The sequence below is a fragment of the Humulus lupulus genome, chromosome 8, assembly GCF_963169125.1.
Source record: "Humulus lupulus chromosome 8, drHumLupu1.1, whole genome shotgun sequence".
Lineage (NCBI taxonomy): Eukaryota > Viridiplantae > Streptophyta > Magnoliopsida > Rosales > Cannabaceae > Humulus > Humulus lupulus.
The window spans coordinates 71,098,092-71,121,891 of record NC_084800.1 but is presented as its reverse complement, the minus strand read 5'-3'; the positions used below and the strand labels follow the sequence as shown (position 1 = coordinate 71,121,891).

Sequence of the window (23,800 nt, the reverse complement as noted above, 5' to 3'; positions counted from 1 at the left end):
ATTTTTCTTGTCGAGTATTGAATTTGAGTTCTCTTTCTCACTTTTTCTTTAACATTCTTATAATTTAATTTTGGGCTTGATTGGGAGTGTGCTTTCTTGAGTTGAGTGAATAGGAAATTATAAAATGCTTTATCAATCTTGGTTGTATACCAACTTGTTATAAAATAGAAATAGAATGAACAGCACATACCCTCTTCTTCTTCTTCTTCATTCTCCTTCTTCTCTTTTAGTTAGGGGTGCGATCCACTAGCATAGATAATAAAATCAGAATATATAGTAAAAGAAAAGTAAAGAAAAAGAACATGCATAAATAGTGGAGAGCTGTATAGTGTAGAGACCAAACTAATACGTAGGTGTCACAAACACTGGAATCAAATTCCACCCAATTTTGACAGTTTCAGTCAGGTCATAATAAAAGTTGAATTGAAGCCCTTCATTGTTCGAAAAATAAAAAATAAAAAAGAAAAGAGTTGAAGCCGTTGATGTTCGCGCCACAAAGTGTCTTTCTCTCTCCCTCTTTTCTTTTTTCACACCCTGCGACGTGTCGTTTGCCCCCACCTTCTCCGCCGCACCAAATCCCGTGCTTATCTTATAAGACCTCTCGTTTTCTCCACGTGTCGTCCCAGGGACACACGTGTTATCTCTTTTATGATTTTTTTAAAATTTTTATTTAGACAACTTATCACATACGTTACACTACACTACACTACAATAGCTTTGATAAACAGGTATGCGCACACTGCGTAATGTGTTAATTGTCCACTTGGGTCCATGGACCGCGTCACCAGATGAGACCGTTTCTGCTCCAAAAACGACGTCGTTCGAAACCCATGCCTGGCGTCTCATTCATTGTCTTTTCGGTTTTGGCATTCTTATCAATTGGGCCAGTATTAGTAGTAGCAGTAGGTACCCCACAACCACACAGAGCGATTATGATGATGATGATATGTGATATTACATTGGAGAAAAGAAAGATTACATTACACAAATTTAAATTTGGTGACGGCATATACAATTTGCATGATAGTAATAATTCTTTTTTTTTTTTTTAAAGTTCTTAAATTCACTACTATGGAGCCCCATATTTTCGTATACTGTGGTCACAGTGGGTGAGAGAGTGGTTGAGATGGGATCGATTGGAGAAGAAGATGATCACGAGTATACCCCAGAACCTTTCGTGTGACAGGATCTTGAAATGACTTTGTGATAAAAGGAAAAGATAACTCAGAATATGAGATTCATGGGAGTTAAATCTATACATGCACTAATTTTCAGCAAAAAGACAAAGAAATCATGTACAAATAAACAGCCGTTTAATTTTTTTTATTGAAATCCAACCAACTACCCTTTAGGACAATAGAGGTGTTTAATTACTGACCAGACAAATAAAAAAACATTAGAATCTAATTCATTGTTCATGTTATTGATATTGTGTAGCTCACTCAGCTCATCTCATCTGAGCTCACTACTATCTTATTCTACTCTATCGCAGTCATACTTTAGAAATACTCATTATTTAAGACGAAAGATCCTCTTGAACTAAACAAAAGCTTTCTCGCTCGAAGCCAATAACCTTTCTTGGAATCAAAATCTGAAGATCAGCTTAAGAGGGGTCATATTGAAAAATTAGCATCGACAATCCAATCCAGAGAGCCTTGAGATTGCCTTGGTGTACTTAGATTCTTACACCAATTAACTTAATTGGTTAAATGAAAATAATGCATAATTTTAATAAGCATATCATTACTCGTCATATATAACACTATGATTATTAAGCTATAGCTAGCCATCTCTTTATTTTACAGGGCCCCTCAAAAGCAGAGGTGAAAAAAAAAACAACTAGAAAGAGAGAAAAAGCCTCTTCTCAAAAAGTGGCCACTCTTTTTTTCCTTAATTTTTTTATAACTCCTCTCCTTTTCATTCCCATTCCCATACCCTTCCCTTATAAAAACCACTATCTTCTTCTCATATTTTCCATCGAATCAAACTCAAAGCCCTTCACTTTACACTCAGTCACTCACTTGAGATAAAATGGAGACCCGAGGCTCTTCTTTCTCCAGCTGCCGAGCCTACTTTCGGGCCTTGGCCCAAACCCCAGCCCGTTTCGCCCGCCGGGCCGGCTCGGTCTCCACCTCTTACGAAGAAATGAGCCAGGCCCGAGCACGGTCTGGTTCTACCATGATCAAAAGCCTCCGATGGTTTGACCTCGTCGGGTTCGGCATCGGCGGCATGATCGGCGCCGGTGTTTTTGTTACCACTGGCCGTGCCAGTCGCCTCTACGCCGGCCCTGCCGTTGTTTTATCCTACGCCATTGCTGGAGTCTGTGCTTTGTTATCCGCCTTCTGCTACACAGAGTTCGCCGTCGACATGCCCGTCGCCGGCGGCGCCTTCAGCTACCTCCGTGTCACTTTTGGTGTGGTTTTCTCACTACCCTTTTCGTAGAAAACCATTTTATTTCGTAATGCATCTCCAAAACTTAATAAATAAATAAGTAATAAAAAACGGATTCTGTTTTTGGGTAGGTGAGTTTGCGGCTTTCCTAACGGGTGCGAATCTCGTGATGGACTACGTCATGTCAAACGCCGCCGTTGCGAGAGGCTTCACGGCTTATTTGGGTACCGCCATCGGCGTCCCAGTCGCGAAATGGCGAATCATCGTTGCCGGACTTCCCAATGGGTTCAATGAAATAGACGTCGTCGCCGTCCTCGTCGTCTTAATGGTTACTTTCGTAATATGCTACAGGTATAAACAAAAAGACAATCTTTTCTCGTTGCTCTGTTTCATTATCTTTCCCAATAAATGACGGTTTCGAATGATGCTTAATGCTCTGTTTTAGTACGAGAGAGAGCTCGATGGTGAACATGGTCTTGACGGCGCTTCATATTGTGTTCATACTATTCGTAATAGTACTTGGGTTCTGGAAAGGAGACTGGAAAAACTTCACCGAACCCGCTGACCCGGCTCATCATCCATCTGGGTTTGCCGCATATGGAGTTTCGGGGGTTTTCAACGGAGCCGCCATGGTTTACCTCAGCTACATCGGTTACGACGCCGTTTCCACCATGGCGGAAGAGGTTCGTAACCCGGTCAAGGATATCCCTATCGGAGTATCCGGCTCTGTTATCATCGTCACCGTACTCTACTGCTTAATGGCCGCATCTATGTCCATGCTTCTTCCGTACGACTTGGTAATAATTAAACACAGAATAGTAACGTAAAATTAGAAATAAATTAATAGCAGATATCAAAGAATCTCTGCTCTGTTTTTTTTTTTTTTTAAACAGAGGAACTTATTTATTAATTTAATTTTCCGAAGATATTAATTAATTTTAATGCTGAATGACGAAATTGCCCTTGACCGCTGGTATTACAGATCGACGCAGAGGCGCCATTCTCGGCCGCATTCAGTAGGCAATCGGACGGGTGGAAATGGGCCTCGAATGTGATCGGAGTCGGGGCCAGTTTCGGGATTTTAACGTCGCTGCTTGTGTCGATGTTGGGCCAGGCCCGTTACATGTGCGTAATCGGACGGTCCAGCGTGGTCCCGGCCTGGTTCGCTAAGGTCCACCCCAAGACATCGACGCCGGTCAACGCTTCCGCTTTTCTCGGTACGTAACTCCTGAGACCTGCCTTAATAACACGCTAGTTATTATTTTATAATTACGCATTCATTACATTAAATTTTGTTGTCTGCGTATTACTTTGTTCCTATAACGTTTGGATAATATAATAACAATAAATGTATAGTTTGGAATTATTTTATTGGATTTCCCATGCATCGATCTTCGTTCGAGTAATATTATAACCTGTGAAAAGGTGCACAGTGCCCAATTGTAGTCATCTTTAGGCGTTACTTTCTTATTTATTTGTTCTTTGAAATGCCCCTGTTGCCACCACCACAAGGGACCCCACTTGAACCGATTTGGCCCTTGGTGGGGGGCCCACTTCTCAGGTTGTAGTTGCAGAAGAAGGTGGTGTGTAATTCAGTGAGGGTGTCCTCATCGATCTTTTATCATGGGGTGACAGTATTTGAGTAGATGGGCTATGAAAACTAGGATAAGGATTTGTGGATTTGGTGATATCTTTTGCCATTTTGTGTACGTAATCTGTAAAAAGTTTTGGGAAAAAACTGAGCAAAAGTGAGTATATCACATGCTTTTCCTTGTTTGCTTGATTTATTGTAACCAAATCCAGGCTTTATTTAGAACATAGTTTTTGGCTCTAGACTCTACACTTTAGTTGTGTGTCAACTCGAACAATCTCTAACAACACATAGTGCCTTAATAAAGCCAACCCTTTTAGCTAATAGAAGTAGTTGTCTTGATGTGTATGTCATTGACATTATTATTTTTTCCTCTTTCTCTTAATTGGAGTATTGGGTTCATTGTACATTCATATTATTGTCACTTTTCGCTAGTTAAAGTTTAGTATACTTATAGGTATGCTTTTGTTTAAAAATATCAACTTAATGGAATATCTAATAGCTAGAGTATCTTCCTATGATATCATCAGTAGTTGGGGTTATTGAATGAACTTAGCTCATCAACAATTAACTTATTTATTATTGTTTAATATTAAAAAATTAAAATAAAAAAGTGAAGAATTAGGGGAATGGTTGTACTCTATGCCATTAGATTCATTGAAACACGTTTTAGTGCTTAAAGTGAGATGAATATTGTTTTGGTCAAGATGGTGTGAAATTTTATATCTGACTCTTTTTTTATCATGTAACATTTCTAGTGTAATACCTTTGAAAAAGAGATATGGAGAAAGAATTCCCATTTTTCGGTTTTCTGTTGCAAAATTGCTCTCAATAAAGGCTGTATTGGAAGTATTTTGGATGTAAAGTAAACTTTGTGAGGTGCAATCATAGCCTTAAAGTTCATAACCTTTGGATTGTATCAATTTCTCTTTCAAGCCTTCTTCCCTATTTCTTTCTTCCTCAAAAAAAGCTATAATTGTCATTATTTTTAACAAGTGGACCAAGTTGGTCCAACCATCTTGCAAGATAATCCTTTAGGTTGTAGCCATTACCGAAAGTGACCCTTTACCTCTCAAGGTCATATGTCAAGGTCCCAAATAAATGGCAAGGCCACTACAAGTGTAATTGGATTGTTTTTGGTAAACAGAGCAATCCACTCAAATGGATAGATCATAGATGTATCATGTGTGTGGAGTTATTTCATTCCTATTGCCTGAGATTTATATGCTTTTAGATTTGTGGGGTGCTCTTGACTTCCCACCATAACTTGTTTTTATCCATAAAAAAAATATTTATGCACGCCTTAGAAGAAAAAAGAATACTGTTTTAACAAAAAAGAAAAGAAAAAAAGTAGTCCTTTTGTCCATATTCACTTGAACTATCTTAGCTCATGATTCCTCATATTATATGGTGTTATGCTTTTTTCAGGTATCTTTACGGCTTTGATTGCCCTTTTCACTGATCTAAATGTACTTCTCAATCTTGTCTCCATTGGCACTCTCTTTGTCTTTTTCATGGTGGCCAATGCTGTGATTTATAGGCGTTATGTTGCTGTGGGGACTACCAATCCATGGCCTACACTGTCCTTCCTCTGCTCATTTTCCTTGACATCCATTTTGTTCACCCTCATATGGCAATTCGCCCCGCCAGGTAAACCGAAAGCCATCATGCTAGGGTTCACCGCCTTGATCGCCCTTGCTATGTTGCAGATTTTTCATTGTATGGTTCCACAAGTGAGAAAACCTGAGTTTTGGGGTGTCCCTTTCATGCCATTGATTCCATCCGTATCCATCTTCTTGAATATTTTCTTGTTGGGTTCTCTTGATGGTCCTTCCTATTTGAGATTTGCCTTCTTTTCGGCTCTGGCAGTGCTTGTTTACGTGTTCTATAGTGTTCATGCAAGCTTTGATGCTGAAGGAGATGGCGCTCTCAGTGTGAAGAACGTGGAAATTCACATGGAACCAACTGAGGATAAAAGTCGTGATAATAGTCTTAAAGTTTAGAAATTAAGTTTATTCTGTTGACTTCTCAAGTAAAACTGTTTTTTTTTTTAAGATTTTCGATGGGTAGCGAGGAAGAAAAAGGAATATAGATTAGGAATAGAATACTCTGCAGTTTTTGCAGGAGTAGTAAGCTTAATTGTACAGTTGGTTATCCAGTATTGTAATTGTACATCAGGTTTTTTGACCTTGAAAAAAATGCAGTATAAGAAATGCACAAGAAAGAGCAGTTGACCTTTCATTTTCTTCTCTTGAATTTCCAATAGTGTAGGTATATAGATAATTAGATAATAGATATCTCTATCAATAAGTCTTGTTACACCTAATTTTTTCACCACTTTGGTGAAAGTGACTTTATATAATTTTTGTTGTTTTATTAACGTTGGACAAGGACAAAAATAAAGCTCATCCATCCCAATAAAAGTTTGGTTGGAGTCTAATTCCAAGTTCTACATTTGATGGGATCAAATATTTAAATATAACTAGTGCCGTCTACTAATTCAGATGCATTTTATAGTACTAAAGACTAATATTAAAATTTAAATTTGAGATGGATTTCATGATATTAAACACTAATATTAAATGAGAAATTTGAGTTTCTATGCTTAATGTGGGGTCTTAATTAATAAAAATGCTAGACATTTTAATTATTTCAAAATTATTCCACTTGTAGCTACTATACCCAAAATACCCTTGCATTTTGAATCTCCTCTTCTTCTCTTTTACCGATCTCTCTCTCTTCACTGTCTTTCTCGCTCACGACACCCACCCAGTAGCCAAACCTCACTGCCTAACGACCTCCCCATCGATTCACCAAGACCCCAAACGAACGTAGCACCCAAACCCAAACCCAGGTGTTCCTCAGTCCTTTGAGGCACCCAAACCCCCAAATCCCTCGGTCTTACTCTTCTCTCTATCTGTGCCTCCGCCTCTGCTGTCGATAAACGACCCACAACCCACAAAATCAACAGAGTCGTCGAGTAAAGGTTAGGATCAATATTTAACTGGGATTTTTATTTTTATATTTTGTTTGAATGTTGTGGCATTCTTTGTTTATTAGATACTTTGAATCATTTTTAAGCTAAATGTGTTTGATTGATCATATTGATATGGTTTGTTTGAATATTTTGGTCTTGGTATGGCGATTTCAAAAAGACGTGTATCATCAGAAGAGAAACTATGAGAAGAAGATTGAAGTTAAGGAGAAACAGAGAGAAGCGATGTACAATTTATATTGTTATGTCATTGCCTTGCAATATTGGGCGTATGAGGCCATCCAACAGTTTGCCAGAGAGTATGGTATCAACCATGGAAATTGGTTTCTCAGGATGCTCAATTGGTCGAGCAATAAGGAGCATCCTATTTCGAAGACAAGTGTGAGTTATTCTTTATTATCTCAAAAGACAATATTATTTACTCGATTCAAACAACTCAAGGCTTTCTATTGGTTGCAGTTGGTTTTGTTATCAATGTTGAAGCCCCGTCCCTCAGATATGGATTATTATAGTGGCCTGAATGAGGGTGATGCTCCACTCTATCCTGGGTTGGGTGAGGATGAAGAGGATGAAACGACCACTGATTTTTAGAAGGTGGTCGAGATAGCAGCTGAGGTTGCCAAGGCAGCCAATATATTTATTGATACTGGCCCTAACGAGGATGATGACCTAGCCCCACACCCTCGGCCCCAGCCCCATCCCTTGCCTTGGAACCAGCCCTTGCCCAACCCAATCTACGAGAGGTGTTTGAGAGGTTGGATATGGTCGAAGGTCGTTAGGATACCATCCTACAAAACCAGGTGGTGATCATGGATGTTGTCAAATAGATCTTAAGATTTTACAAAATCAATCGAGAGATACCGTGGAGGATGCATTAGATTCAGATATTGAATCACTTGATCTACCAGATGATTTCGAGGTAGATGATATGTGCACTCCTCCGATTGTAGTTTTTGAAGCAGATCCTGAGACCCCAAGTGTTACTATTGTAGAACCTGGGGATGTGCCGGAATTGAGTTAAAGAGGAAAGGACATCGACCTAAGAAATTTGAAGACTACACTGACCCAACGAGAAAGAGCCTCGTGTGGATAAACCCGATGACAAGCCTTTAGTCCTCGACCCTCTGAAGAATCCACTTAGTAGACCATACAAGACGTTATGCAAGTGGCTGGTTTGACATATCCCCAATTAGAAGAAGTGAATGACCACATAAGGAATTATGGTCCTAGCTGGCTTATGATGTTGAGGACACCCCATAGTTGGCTCGATGATGGTGTAAGTAATTACAATTCTCATACATTTTTTCTTGTTTTTTTGTTCAAAAACATGCATGTGGGGTTTGATTAGGGAGTTCGATAGAGGTTTGATGGGATCCGATAGGGTTCAATGGGATTCGATTGGGTTCGATGGGGTGTTTATTGTCTTGATCAATGGTGTTAGATGGGGTGTTGATGATCTGGTTCAATAGATGTGTGGTTCGATAGGAGTTTGATGTGTGTTTCCATGGGGGGTTCGATAGAGATTCAATGAGGTGTATAGGGTGTTCGATGGTGGTTGGATAGGTGGTTCGATAGAGGTTTATAGTTGGGTTTGATGGGGTTCGATAAGGTTACGATGTGGGGTTCTATTGGGTTTCAATGAGGGGTTCGACTGAGATTCTATTTGGGTTCGATGGGGGTTCGATGAGATTTCAATAGTTGTTCGATGGGGTTCGATTTTTGTGAATTAAAAAAAATATATTTTTTTTCTTTGCAGCATGTTGATGCGGTTGCGCATATGCTCCGTAGGCATCGCCAGTTCTTCCTCGAGGCATATCGCCAGGATACTGTTGTTATGAATATTATGTTCTCAATGGTCTTACTGGCTCGACATGAACAATATCATAAGGCCAAGGAGAAGGAGAAGTTTTTGTGGGGGAAGTTTCTTGTGTTTTGGAAAGGGGTAGATATAGTATATTGGTGCCAGAACCACCTTCAAGCTCATTGGTTTGCAGTTTAGGCGTCCATTTCTACTTGGACACTGAACATTTATGATTCAGACTTGACAGTGTTGAGTGAGAAAGTCGTGGAGACCTTTATGAAGCCATGGTGTAGTCTTTTTCTAGCCCTCTTATTACATTCTGCCATGTTCAAGGACAACCCGATGTTGACGATTCCAGAAAGAGCAAAAAGACCCCTGAGTTCAAGCTGAACCACCTACAGGGAGACGTGGTACCCTAGTTAGGTTACTATTTTTTAATGTTTGTCTGATTTTTGTGTGGTTATGGGTATTTGTAATGGTGTCGGTATGTTGAAATAAACTAGTGGGTTTTCTAGTGTTACTCGATAGGATTTCGATACTTGCTCGATAGTAGTTCGATGCTTGCATGATAGAGTTTGATGAGAAGTCGAAACGTTAGGTTATTTAGGGAGTTTCGATAGATTAGTTCAAGGATGGATTCGATGGGGTCGATAAAGTTCAATTGTTTACATCAATGATGGGTTCGATGGGTTAGGTCAATGATGAGGTTCGATGGGGGATTCAATATGCATGTTTTGGGAGTTCTTGTGTTACTCGATGGTGGTTCAATGTGGATTCGATGGAAACATGCAATTTGTCTATTGAACTTGTTTTCATGTGATTCCATTTTTTTACTATTGCAGATTATTTTGACTGTCTAAAATTATGTTTTTGTTAAGAGTGGAGATTATGGTGCGTACGCCATCATACACATTGAGCATCTATTGTCGAGGCTTCCACTTGACATGATTTGCGATACTAACATTGAGTTGTTCATGAACAAATGAACCACTGACTTATGGTCTCAGAATGTCAGGCCTTGACCATTGACATATATTTGACATGTTTTTTTTTGGTTATATATGAGTTTTAGTAATTTTTTTTATTCTGATCATATCATTATTTTCTTTTCTTTTTTACAATATATGAACAAACAGATGGGTCTATCCCTTATTATTATTGGGAAATTATTCATGATTTTTTTCTTTACATTAATCTTGTGAAAACCCATCAAGCATGCATCGAGAAATAACTTAACATAAAAAATCAGAATCAATAGGCAAGCATTGAGCCACCATCGAGTATGCACCGAACACCAACCTAACATGAAAAATCAGAATTAATAGGCAAGCATTGAGCCACAATCGAGTATGCATTGAGTACCCATCGAGCACCAACCTAACATGATAAAAAATATCTATAATCTATCATGCATCGAGCGCCCATCGAGCATGCATCAAACACACATTAAGCATGCATCAAGAAATAACCTAACATAAAAATCGAAATCAATAGGCATGCATCGAACCACCATCGAATATGCATCGAGTACCAACCTAACATGAAAAATCATAATCAATAAGCAAGCATCGAGACACCATCGAGTACCAACCTAACATGATAAAACAATATCTATAATCGAGCTTCCATTGAGCATGATAAAACAAAATCTATAGGCGGTTCCATTGAGCACCCATCAAGCAAATAACCATAAACCAGGAAAAAACAGGTATTTTAGATTTTTAATAAAATTCCATCGGGAATTCAGTTTTAGTAAAATACAATAGAAATTAAATTCAAAGTCTAGTTTTATATGAAACCTGTTGTGGGCACGACCACCGCATCTACTGCACTTACGCTTTTTCACAACTTTTTTGCCGCCGGATGGAAAACGTTTTGTCTTTGGTACAACTGGTTGTTTCTCTACAGGTACACCAACTTGCATATTCTTAATGTCATTTGGAACTGTCCAATCATCCTTGTTCCCACATGGGTATATGGTTTATTTGCATGACTCCCTCCATGACTCAATGGTATAAAACAGGGAACACAGAGAGTAAATGTTCACACCACGACCGAGAGTTACTGCCACTGCATGGACACAAGGTATTCCTATTAGCTAAAACACACCACATTAGCATAATTTCGTCATCAAATTCACCTCAGCATCACCGTCTGTATCAGCTACATGAAATTCAAACTGGACAATGTCGTAGACATTCATGAACCTTCCTTTGTCAGCAATTTGTGACAAATCTGCCTCCATCAGGAGAGATAATTTGGTGGTACTATCTCTGACTCACTGCGTCGTTTAGAAAATTAGGACTAGAGTGTGAATCAAATGAATTCCAAAAAAGTAGTGACTGGAAAAGTTCTTGCATCCCTGGTTTTGTTGTTGAAGCTTTCAGCGTAGTTGTTTGTCATTGTATTGTATCGATTCCAAGAAAGAAATGATGAGACCACTTATTGAAACCAATTCCCTCCAAATATTCAGCTATGGCAGGATCCATTTCCTTTATATTTTCAAAATGCATTTGAAATTTTGTCTTCCTCCAAGCATAAGCTGCTCCCCACATCTCATTGTGACAGTGATTAGTTTTGAACTTAATTTTTACATTCATACTAATGTGATGGTAGCATGCACCTTGGTACCTTGGTAGACATGAGGAAAGATAACCATTAGAGCATGAATAATGCTAGCATGCTTGTCTGATAAATGGATACAAGTGACTATTCGCATCCCCCGCAACATCACATAGAATGTGGCCACCGTACTTGGTCTTCAAGAATGTGTCATCCACACATATCACATGACGACAAGATCTGAATCCCCTTATGTAAACTCCAAGGGAAAATAAGCAATATAGGAAATGACTATCTTCCGTGACAAAAATCAGTAATTGTACCTGGATTATTTTGTTGCAACATGTGCAAGTAGGATGGTAACTTAAAATATTAATCTTTAGGTGTCCCCCTGACATACATAAGTGCATTCTCTCTACATCTCCATTCCTTCTCATAACTTATATCAATCCCGCAAGTTTTCTTCATACCTTCCCTTATGTTGTTTGCCATGTGGCTGGTCCCATCAACTGCGCATTTGTTCTTTATTAGGTGCCCAATGACCCAGAGTGTTGCTTGACGATGATCTTTCTGTTGCACTTCTAGTGAGCATGTACACTATTGTATACCGTGATTTCAAACATGGAGGGCATCGGTATTTTTTTCCCTCTTAGTCTCCAACCACAGTTAGGATCCTTGCAAGTGATATACCACACATCAGTACCAGACATATTCACCACAAACTCAAAATTATTCTCCATTGCAAATAGAGTAGCTTTGGTTTACATATCAATATCGTCCTCAAAAGTCTTCCTAACATGTAATTCTCCCAGTAGTGCACCAGATGATGAGCTATGTGTTTTACCAGAGGCCTAAATATCTTCTATTGTAAACATTAAGGCACTCCACCTGGTGTGATCTTCTCTTGAAATGATTGTCTCCCCTCCATCTAGTGTTCTCTTCTGTCCTAGCAAGACGATTATTGCTTGTGGCATGTGTTCGACATCCTTGAGTTGATAGGTGTGCCTGTGCAAGATGAGGTTCTGCCTCTTCTTTTACTTATTGGACTTGCAAAATGTCTAACCCATAATTTGACACATCTGCACTGTAATATGCTTCTGAATCATCCTTGGAAACATCCTCATTATCTTCTAAGCAATTACCAAGTGGATCGTCATTCACATAGGGGTCATACTCATATGCTTCAGGAACAGCAGTGGGACCTCCAATAGGGATATCAATTTGAACACTAGCCATCGGATCTGTAACTAGAACAAAAGTGCCTACCTCACTATTAACATGCTTGTAACTGCTACTTGTAGGAGATGGATCAACACTGGTCTTATTCATATCTTTTTTGTTCATACTAGGAGAAGGATCTGATATGACATTCTTCTTAATCGGATTCACACATAAGGCAATCCGTTCTTGAGATGTTATTCCTAAGAATACACGAACATCAAGATCATGTATAACATGAACCGATGAAAATGGTTGGTCGATGCATGTGTGCGGAACCTCAAGTTTCAACCCATACACCTCTCTATCCACCTGAAATGCTCTTGCAGTATGTCAAGTAGTTACAAGTAAGTTACATCATTCTCCATCGGTATCACTGTACATTGAGCTTCCTTAAAATACCATTTCCTACTATCAATTTCCCAAATATCGTTGTAAGAAACAAATACATAAATAGTAACCTAAAATAAATAAAAAATACCCTGAATCAATGACTAAAAAAAAATCAGCTACCGTCGAACATGCATCGAGCAACCTCAACACACATACATATAAGCAACAGCATCAAATTTTCATCGAGCAGGCATCGAGCATCAATCGAGCAAACACAACACACATACATATAAGACACCATCGAGCCTCCATCGAGGAGGCATCGAGTGTAGCGTCCCAAATTTTCTAATAAGGCTTAGGGCCTTGATTAGCGTGCCTGGATGACAATAATTGATATATTGTGTTAATATGTGAATTTGATAAGTATGTGATTAGAAATGTATGTTTAGGTGAATTAAATATGCATGTGGTCCCCATTTGGTTGCTAGGGGCATATTTGTAATTTTAGCCTGTTGATGGCATAAATGCAATATTTGTGTATATTGTGATTGACACCACGCGTGAGTGGTGATATAATTGTGATGCACGATCCGAGACGGTCCTAGGGAGCAGTTTAGCTAGAAATTCATAACGGGGTCAAATACCTGGCTTGGGAGGAGCTAGGGGTATTTTGGGTATATAATATGAGTTTGGGATTTATTAAGTATCGGGTAGTAATTTAGTGATGATTTGAGTATGTTGGGATTAACGAGGATTTTCAGGTGTACTCGAGGACTTAGCAGGATATGTCAAATGACTAAACTACCCTTGGTGATATTTGAGGACTTAGGTTAACTTAAGGGGAGCAATTCAGTCATTTTGGCAAGTGGATATACTCAGTGGGAGCTGGGAATTCTAGAGGCACCTAGACAAAACAGAGAAAAGGAAGGAAAAGGATCAATTTCTCTCAGCTCACTCTCCTATTCGGTTCTCTCTCTCTCTCACCAGAGTGCTTGATTTTGAAGGATCTTAGGCCAGAAATTTAAGTGTTCAGAGGCTTAGTTAAGATCAAGGGTAAGTTTTTTGGTCAATTCTTTGTTGATTACTGTTGTAAGTGTTGTTTTGGTGAGTTGAATTTATATTTTCTTGGTGGACTTTGGGATGAAGTTTTTGTGAAGGTTAAGCCTAGGAATTTGGGAATTTAAGCTTGGAATTGGATTTGAAAGCAGCTCAAGGTCGAATTCCTACTCAAGGTAAGAATTTCACTGATTTCTGAAATGAATTTTCAGTTGTGGTTTAAGTTTTGAGGAGTTTTAAACAACTAGGTGACTTTGAGTTTGGATGAGTGTTTGAGTGTGTTTCTGGTGTTTATGAGTTGCTATACTGTTTATTTGAAGTTTTAGGTCGAATTGGAACTTGGGTGTACTTTGGTATTGATTTGGATAAGTTTTGGCTCGAGAAAAATGGTAGGAAAAACCTAGTTTTCTGGGTTCGCGTATGAGCGTTGCGGCGCTGTTCTTCCGTGTCGCAGCACTGGGTTGAATCAGGACAGGGGAGCCCTGCTGGGCGTCGCGGCGCTAGGCCATTTTCAGGATGTGAGATTTTGTGTTTTTAGGGTTTTGGCTCAGGGGATGCTTTCGCCACCTTGTGTGGGGAATCAGGAGGTCCCGAGAGCACGGGATTGGTTTTGGGGTACAATTATGAATTTGTTAGTAACGAGAGTGTTACTTGTGTGTTGTGACTAGGTTTTCAGCGAGGCTCGGGTTAGAGGATTATGCTTGGGATTTCGGTGCTCAAGAAGCTCGGGACACAGGTGAGAAAAATGTTGTACCCGTAGAGCAGGGCGTGGGCCTACAGTTTGTATTGCAGGGCACGACCCTATGTGATTGAGTTGCAGGGTGTTGCCCTATTGTTTATGTTTGGTATATGTTTAAGTAGTTATTGATGTTATGCTATGTATGCTTATTTGTGAATGAACGACAAATGCCAGAAACGGCGAAGGCCGAGAATGGCAGGAAGCCGGGTACGGAAAACATCATTAATCCAAGTATTTAAGAAAAAAAATACTTACCCATAAATTCAAGCTCCAAGAATCCTCAAAATGTATATTGCTTTGGGTATTGTGTTTATCTCTACAAATGGTCAAAGTTATAGAAGTTTTTCTGTTGTTGGTGGTGACGTCGCTAATGTGGGTAGTGGTGTTGGTGTGGTGCCGTGAGGTGAGGTGTGAGAGAGTGAACCGAGAAAGAGAGAGGGGGGGAGAGAAAAGAGAGGAGACAAGACAGAACAGAGAAGAGGAAGGTGGAAGAAAAATTATGGCAGTGACATTTTGGGTATAGTAGCTACAAGTGACATCATTTTGAAATGATTAAAATGCCTAATATTTTTTTTAATTAAGAATCCTCCTTAACCATACAAACTCAAATTTCCTAATAAAGTGAAGGATGACCCACATCAATATTAGCTGTGATACTCTTATAATTAACTTATATTTCCTATTTATATTTATTGTTTAAAAAAAATTCATACATAATTACTTTTTTGGTTTTATTGATGCACATTCCAAGCTTATATAAATATACATCTGAATATATTCCTATCCGTCAAGATTGGATTGCACATAGTAATTGGATAATACAAGAGGAGAGGAGAGGGCTGTGACTTGTGATGGAAAATCAGCAAAGAAAAGGAAATGTATGCAATGATTTGAGGATGTCATTTTCATTCTATAGCTTTCGGTAAAAGTTTTCATTCTCTAACTTTCGGTAAAGGTTCATAAATATATAATCCAATTTGTAAAATTAGAATGGGACAAATTCTCGTATCATGATCTTGGGTGGCTTTTTTTCTCATACAAAAATTTGTTATTATTATGTGGTCAATTTAAATGGGTCAATAGTATAATCTTTGTTTTTTCGCTTTAATTAACATAAAGCAAAAAAAGACCAAAAGAACTATACACTTTAGTTAAATTTTATTGCAGCCGACAAATTTCTCATTGTCTTGTTTTGTAATCGTTGTGATAGAGCACTTGGGTAATTCAACATAAATTATTATAATTAGTATTGTTGTTTTTAGGGGTTCACTTTTCTAAATGAATTTAAAAATTAATTTCAAGCTTCGACTTTTAAAAAAGTTTTTATATTGCCAACATTGATGCATGGTCGATTTTTGGACTTTATATCAACTTCTACATTTTTCTTCTTCTTGTTTTGATTGTGTTTTGTTTATTATTTATTTAACTATATTTGGCCAATTGACAGGGATGTAATATATCTTTGATATGAACCTTTGATTATTGAGAAAAGACACTACTAATTATTCTTTTCAATCAATGCAGAATATGTTAAAAGTCTTAAAGATGAATTGGTGTTTTGATTTTACTAATTATAAATCAATCAAAACATGCAAAAGTAATCAATAGGACATGCCTTTAGTTTGGGTATAAATCATATCCTATGGGATCAATACCAAATTCTTAATCAAGAGAAGATTTTTTTTTCCTCTTGATTTTTCTTCTTGAACTTCTGAACTTCAATTGGAATCCATTTAATCCAACAAATGGCCAATTGATGATAACAAAAATTATATTTTATTAAATCTTCCTACCTAAAGAGATTCCCTTCCCATCACAAACTAAGATCTTCCCAAATAATGATACCATACCAATACATTTTGACCATTCAAATTTCTTCTTCCTATGGTTTGGACATAAGTCAAAATTCATACTGCCATTAATGGTAGCAGTCATAATCCCAAAACATCAATTTTACATGTTGCAAATATTTTACTGAGAAATAATTAAACTTTAAATAATAATAATAATTTTTTTTTTTTTTAGGTATTGTATCATTTTTATCTCTACTATAGAGCTTATTTTATTTTCGGCACTTAAATAAATTATAACCTAATTTTTTTTTTGCACGATGACATACATTATAATTATAATAGATTTTTCTCTAATTTTTAGAAAATTCTGAATAATTTACGATATCGAAATCACAGTTCAAACAGTAAATTGTACGCGTGCCTGATTTTTTTTATACAAGTGGAAAACAAAAATTTTAACTCTGATTTTAGCACAATAAATTATTAAAAATTTTCTAAAAAATTTCAGAATGACTATTATAATAATTATGTACGTTATCATTTATCAAAAATAAAAGACACCTCTATGATGGGCAAAAATAATGCCCTATCTAAGAAGCTGTCAATAATAATAATCACTAATCAGAATCTCAAAAAGTAGCAAACCCGTACCAAATCTAATTTCATTTTTCTTTTTTCACCTTGGAAGAATGATAGGTCCATAGGAATGATAGGATGCCTTCAAGTGAAAATAATAAATAAATAAATAAATGGACAAAATAAAATGGGTCATACTCATGTTTTTTTGTCTCACACTTCCTTTGTTATCTAATGAAATACCTTTTTATGCTTACTGTGCCATAGTCAATTGGCTCTATAATTCCACCTAGTTATTATTAATGTTTTCATTTTGTTTTGGCTGAACAGATATTATTTTGTCCTATTTAATTCAGTTGGGTTTGTCAATATTTTTCATTTGTAATTATATATCATATCTTAAATGAAAAAATAAATAAAGCAAGTATTCATATATGTTGTTGCTAATTAATGTGACAAGTCACTTCAACGAAAGAAAGTAGGCATTACCTCTATAATAACAAGTCGAAACCAATCTATTTTCTGTAATGGGGTAAAGCAAATAAAGACAAAAAATTGAATAAGAATAATATGAAAATATAGAAGATATAATTAAAAAAATTATTGGGTAAAAATCAAGTCACTAACTACCCTACCACCCTCTCTTGTCTTCACACTCACAGGTCATAGTAAAGTTATGCCTTGTGAATTTTTTTATCTAATGGCCGTCATTAATTTTTTCAGATACGAAATTTAAATATTTATATATAGGGAAATCTGTTGAAAAAATACCTCATTTATGTATTATTGTACTTAAAAAGACATTATTCCAAATTTCAGCAGTGGAAGTAACTTTTGTTTATTTTCTTTGACGGTAAAAGTATTTTCTATTCATTTTTTTTGACAATCGTTAAAAATATTCAACTTTTTGAGTAGAATAATGCATAAATAAAGTCTTTTAGCTGTAAATAATTGAAGATTTTTAACTGTTACCGAAAAATAAATAAACAGAAGATACTTTTAACGTTAAAAAAAGTGGACGGAAGGTACTTTCACTACCGAAATTTGGAATAAGGTCTTTTTTACTACAATAATGCATAAATAAAGTATTTTTGCCATAAATTTCCCTTATATATATATGCAAATGAATATATATATATAGACTATATCAATACAAATAGGGTTTATATTTTTTTCGACTTTGTGTTTTGTCACATTATTTGTTTGGAATCTGTATTTTGACAAATTATTTTTTGAATTTTGTATTTTGTAAAATATTTCAAATAGACCCATAAATTCAATTTTGATAAAGAAAAAATTAAATATAACAATACCATTATTAGGTAGAATAATTATGTTTTTATTATGAATTATTAATTTGGTGAATTATTTGTAATTTTAATTCAAAAAAAACTTTAACCAAAATCGAACATAATAATCTATTTGATCAATTTTACAAAATACAAAATCCAAAAAATAATTTGATAAAATACACTATCTAAACAGACACACATTGTACGAATATAATGCAATACATCAGAATGTAATACTATAAAACTCATTTACTTATATTAGTATGTGTTACTTAACAGATGGTGTTTGAGTATTTTTTCATTAATAAAAAAAATGAAATGAGACTCTCTTCCCCTCCTCGACCATGTCACATGCTCTTTTAGAAAATGTTGAAAAAAATCCACATGCTGATTGAAGATTCTTTTCATGAGTATTTACTTTATTATTTTTTCTAGTGAACAATAAAATATTCCTCAATTTTGAGGATTTGAATTTTGAGGTACTTATAGATAGTAAACTCAATTTATTCACTGGAATTAGATTAAGCATTGTTTAGTAGAAAGAAACAATACATTGTATGGGGGCGCCATACAATTTTTATTACGGAAAATCGATTTTTGGGCTAAAGGTTTTTTGGTCATGTTTTTTTTAGATACGGGGAATTTTAATTTAGAACCTCTTTTTGTAAGGAAATGTATAATACTATTAGGCTATGTTTATAACTACAGTTTTTGATCACGTCATGCCAACAGATTAACAAAATTTAAATATCTTCAATTTTGATATTTAATATATTTAAAATCTATTTTTTAGAATTTTATTATTTATAAAAAATAATTAAAATTTTATTTTAAATGAATTTTAATTAATTTATACCTAAGAAAGGCAACTAGTGAACGTTATAATGTATTTTTAATTATTATTATTTCTTTCATTTTCTTAATTTACAATTTTTGAATTAGTTAAATAAGCACTTTTAATCAATTTTTTACTTTATTTTAGAAATTTTAAAGCTTTATTTTGTATATCGATAATTAATATTGAAAGTATTTATGTCTTTAAAAAAATTGATCAAAAATAAATTCAAGGCATTATTTTTTATTTAACTAAAAAATTTAGATTGCCTTTTTTTTTAACTAGGAGACAGAGACGTTGGAATTTCGAAGTGTCAGAATAGTATATTCCTATTAAAAAATTCAAATAATTCAAATAATATTTGGTAAGTTTATAGGTTCAACATTGAATAGTATAATTCTAGTGAATAAATTAAGTTTACAAGCTTTAAAAATACCTTAAATTAAGAGCATTGCTACAAGGTAAGCTAGGGTGTACAACATCCAAGACATGACATATCGTCATTAGTATTAATAGTGAATCTCACATATTTTGATTTAAATTAAAATATACGAGATATATTTATTTGCACCAATTACAATATAGTGTGTTGGGTATCCTAAAGCGCTATTTAGCATTTCTCTAATTTATTGTCAAATAGAATAGGAAAATAGTTTTGTTCAAAATAGAAAGAAATAGAATAGATAGACATTTTCAAAGGTAATTATGCAAGATAGCTATTTCATGTCATTTTTATAAAGCATTGTTAGACATATATTATTATTAATGTGATTTAATATCAACAATCAAGTCTCATATATTTTTAATTTAATTTAATTAAAAGATGTATAATTTGATATTTACTTGCTCTCACGGAGTATAAGGTATTGGACATTTGCTCAATAGCATTTATCCTTATATAATTATTGTGTGTAAGATTGTAGATTATTACCTATGCAATTAATAAATTATAATTATATATAATTGTTGGTGCTTTATACTGTTATGATAATTGATTCGCCAGCATGATATTGTCTCTTCTTTTTTTACGGCTGTATATATATTTGCTTTGTTATATAAATATTATATATTTTTTAAACAACTGATTTTGAGATATGTAATTTGACCTATTATATAGCCTAACATGCCTCAGGGGCTTTTCTTTTCTTCTAATTGTTATTAGTATATAAGCAAGAAAGCGAAAGGAACTTTGAAATGGAGGATCAAAAAAAGAATCAAATAAGAAGTTATCAAAAGAGAAAAAGAAAAAAAAAAGGAAGAATATAATTGGTTCGGCTTACGTACGATATAGTGTCAAAGTATTTTGGACCAAGAAAATTGCACCTGGAATGCCAATTGATTTATATGATTCTCTTCAAGAAATGGACTTCTTTCGATGTCATTTAAGTGGAGTCAATAGGCTTGGACTCTTGGGTCAAAGAAGAAAAGGAAGTAAATATACCCAATGTCTACGAAATAAAATAAAATAAAACCCTCCTTCCATAACATATTATTTAATTAGTTTTTCTTTCTTATGATTATACCACTATTTTCAAATTGATAAGTTAAAAAAAAAAATTGGAAGAGGGATAACTTCCATTTAATAAAGCTATTGTCTGGTCAAATGATATATTTAGCCAATTCATAAGCCACAAAATTGAAATTGTGACAACCATAAGGAAGCTACTTTCATAAAATTAGACAATAAAATTTAAATATGAGGAGAAAAATATCAAGTTTATTTTAATAGGTATTATTATTGTTCAAAACCGAAGTAAGGGAAAAAGCAAATATGAAGAAACTACTTTTAATGGGTTCCACTAGTTGCACAAAAACTTTTTCTTGAAAGACCAAAAAGACACCCATAACACAAAGCAAGAAAGGTATGTAAAATGTTTAATTAAATACGAGTAATTTCAAACAACAGAGATAAGCAACTGATATTCTAGTAGTCTTAAATGTGTGTTTTTTTACGTCCTCTTAGAATTGTTTCGAAATAAAGAAGGAAAATAAAAAAGTATTATCCTTCACGAGAATAATGTCGCATAACAACTACCATGGTTGACAATCTAATCTAATTACTTGTTAAAATTTTACACATACTACCCCTAATAGTCAGGCTTTAAATACACATATATCCCAAATTTCATGTGGAGTAATCCATAAGGTTCTATGTGGATAAGTACATATGTTTATTGCATCACATCTAATATTTTTAGGCTTATACGATTTGATTCAATTATTTATTAGATGTTAGATTTTTACAACCAATCTAATATAATTAACATGACTCAACCAATTCGATCAAATTATTTATTGTATTGGATTGATTTTATCCATTGAATGTGTCACTTTACTTAAGTATTTGATCGTACTAGATCCATCCAATATTTTTTAGCATTTAATTAGCTTAATTTGTTCAAAAAAATCATAATATTATAAATAGAAAGACTAATTTATTCAAAATGATACAACATCATACAAATAGAACATAAATTATAAGTATAATCCTAAATAAATAAATTGGACCCTGTGTTTTGTCTCATTACCTGTTTGGACCCTGTGTTTTGACAAATCACTTTTTGAACCCTATGTTTTGTAAAATGGTTAAAATAGAACCTTAAACTCAATTTTGATGAAGAAAAAATTGAATATAAGAATACAGTTTTTAAGCAGAATGATATTATTTTTGTTCTGAATTGTTAGTTGGTAAATTATTTGTAATTTTAGTTGAGAAAACATTGACCAAAATCGGGCTTAGGATTCTATTTTAACTATTTTACAAAACATAAGGTCCAAAAAGTAATTTTTCAAAACACAGGGTCCAAATAGGTAATGGGAAAAAATACAGGGTCCAAAAATGTATAAACCCTTTAAAATATATATATACACAATAAGATTGGTTCAATTTTATTGGATTTTTGCATATATCATCCAACAACCGAACAAATACAATTTAGATCTTTAAAATTCGATATGATCCAATCCAATCATAATTGGATATCCAATTTTTGACAGTCGGTTGAAATTGGATCAATCGTTTCCAATTGAATTGGATGATTTCTGCACACCCCTATGGATAAGGACGAATGTCAAGGGATGCCCAATTAAAAAATATATATTTGTAAGGGATAAATACACATTACATTCTATAATAAATTATCAAAGAAAATCATTTTCGTTTTCAAAATTTGGAGGGTGATCATAGCTCTGCCTCTCATATCATATCGTACAATATACTCTAATAAATAAATTCACCATTTATTTGTTAAAAAATAAAAAGAAGGATTCCATTAATTAAGAGACAAACCTCGATTAACTCGAAAGGTATATAACTAGGAATATCAATTTACAAATAAGATGCAAATCATCACAGAGCCTAAAACATCTCGACTTTTAACTCTATCACAGTATTGGACCACTAGAATCTCTTCACAGGAACAATGACAATGACCAAACATGACAAAGTGAATGAAATCCTACCACATGGGTGTACTACTGTTGACGGTGAAATTTCGTCAACAATATAAGGTTAGAAAACTGAGACTGTATTGCCAAAGATATCTTCGAAGAAGATTGAGAGAACTTGAAAGAGTAAATATGCAGAACTATAATGGAGTAAAATTCGTATATTGCTTAACAACCTCAGCATACAATGAATTTTCCAACTCCTTTTCTAGAGGGGTGATGATCTATTTATACTGGAGCTCTAATGGCTCCCCATACATTGTGGTCCCAAGGGACAAGATTGTTCATAGGTACATTGTCAAGGTAGTGGCACAAGTCGTGGTGGAGCAGAAAGTTATGGTGTCGGCCTGGTACATAGACAGAGGTATGCATGTAGTGTTTCCACTCTCTTTACAAATCCGTACCTCCACTACTTGTAGGACATAGATGTCAGAGTCATGCCTTTGCCCTTTTTCAGGCTTGTAGATCCCATGCTTGTACATTTATCTCATGCCTAGTGGTCCCCCTTACCTAAATATCTTCTCTAGGTTTCTTTATATTTTAGTAAGTGTCGATCCATACTTCTTTTATCCCGTCCTTACCTCCAGGTACAAGGCCTGGAAATAGGCATGTGCGAGGCTTGGGGATGGGTCTCACATGGCGAGACCCTTGATGCCTAAGCGAGTATCCAGGCGTGACTTGGGCATTCACGAGGCTCGAGGATGGGTCTCGCAAGGCGAGACCCTTGGTGCCTAAGTGAGTACCCATGTGTGACCCGGGCATTCACGAGGCTCGGGGATGGGTCTCAAAAGGCGAGACCCTTGGTGCCTAAGTGAGTACCCATGCGTGACCCGGGCATTCACGAGGCTCGGGGATGGGTCTCACAAGGCGATACCCTTGATGCCTAAGTGAGTATCCAGCGTGACTTGGGCATTCACGAGGTTGGGGGATGGGTCTCACAAGGCGAGACCCTTGGTGCCTAAGTGAGTACCTATGTGTGACCCGGGCATTCACGAGGCTCGGAGATGGGTCTCACAAGGTGAGTACCCATGCGTGACCCGGGCATTCACAAGGCTCGGGGATGGGTCTCACAAGGTGTGATGGGGTTGCATGAGGGCCACAAGACGGTGGTGGTGCGAGGCTCCTTAGCGCGGTCGTACCTCGCGAGACGCACACGGGCGTGGTGAGGTGT

General features: G+C 35.7%; 1 protein-coding gene across 1 annotated transcript; it reads left to right on the top strand.

Annotated features, from left to right (window-relative positions):
* The first annotated feature begins 1,724 nt into the window (after nucleotides 1–1,724).
* Nucleotides 1,725–6,231, top strand: LOC133797739 (cationic amino acid transporter 7, chloroplastic). Its single transcript, XM_062235759.1, has 5 exons — nucleotides 1,725–2,413; nucleotides 2,523–2,742; nucleotides 2,837–3,188; nucleotides 3,374–3,608; nucleotides 5,411–6,231. The coding sequence occupies exons 1-5, from the start codon at nucleotides 2,032–2,034 to the stop codon at nucleotides 5,983–5,985; spliced, it is 1,764 nt and encodes a 587-aa protein (XP_062091743.1). The 5' UTR covers nucleotides 1,725–2,031; the 3' UTR covers nucleotides 5,986–6,231.
* Nucleotides 6,232–23,800: the final 17,569 nt, after the last annotated feature.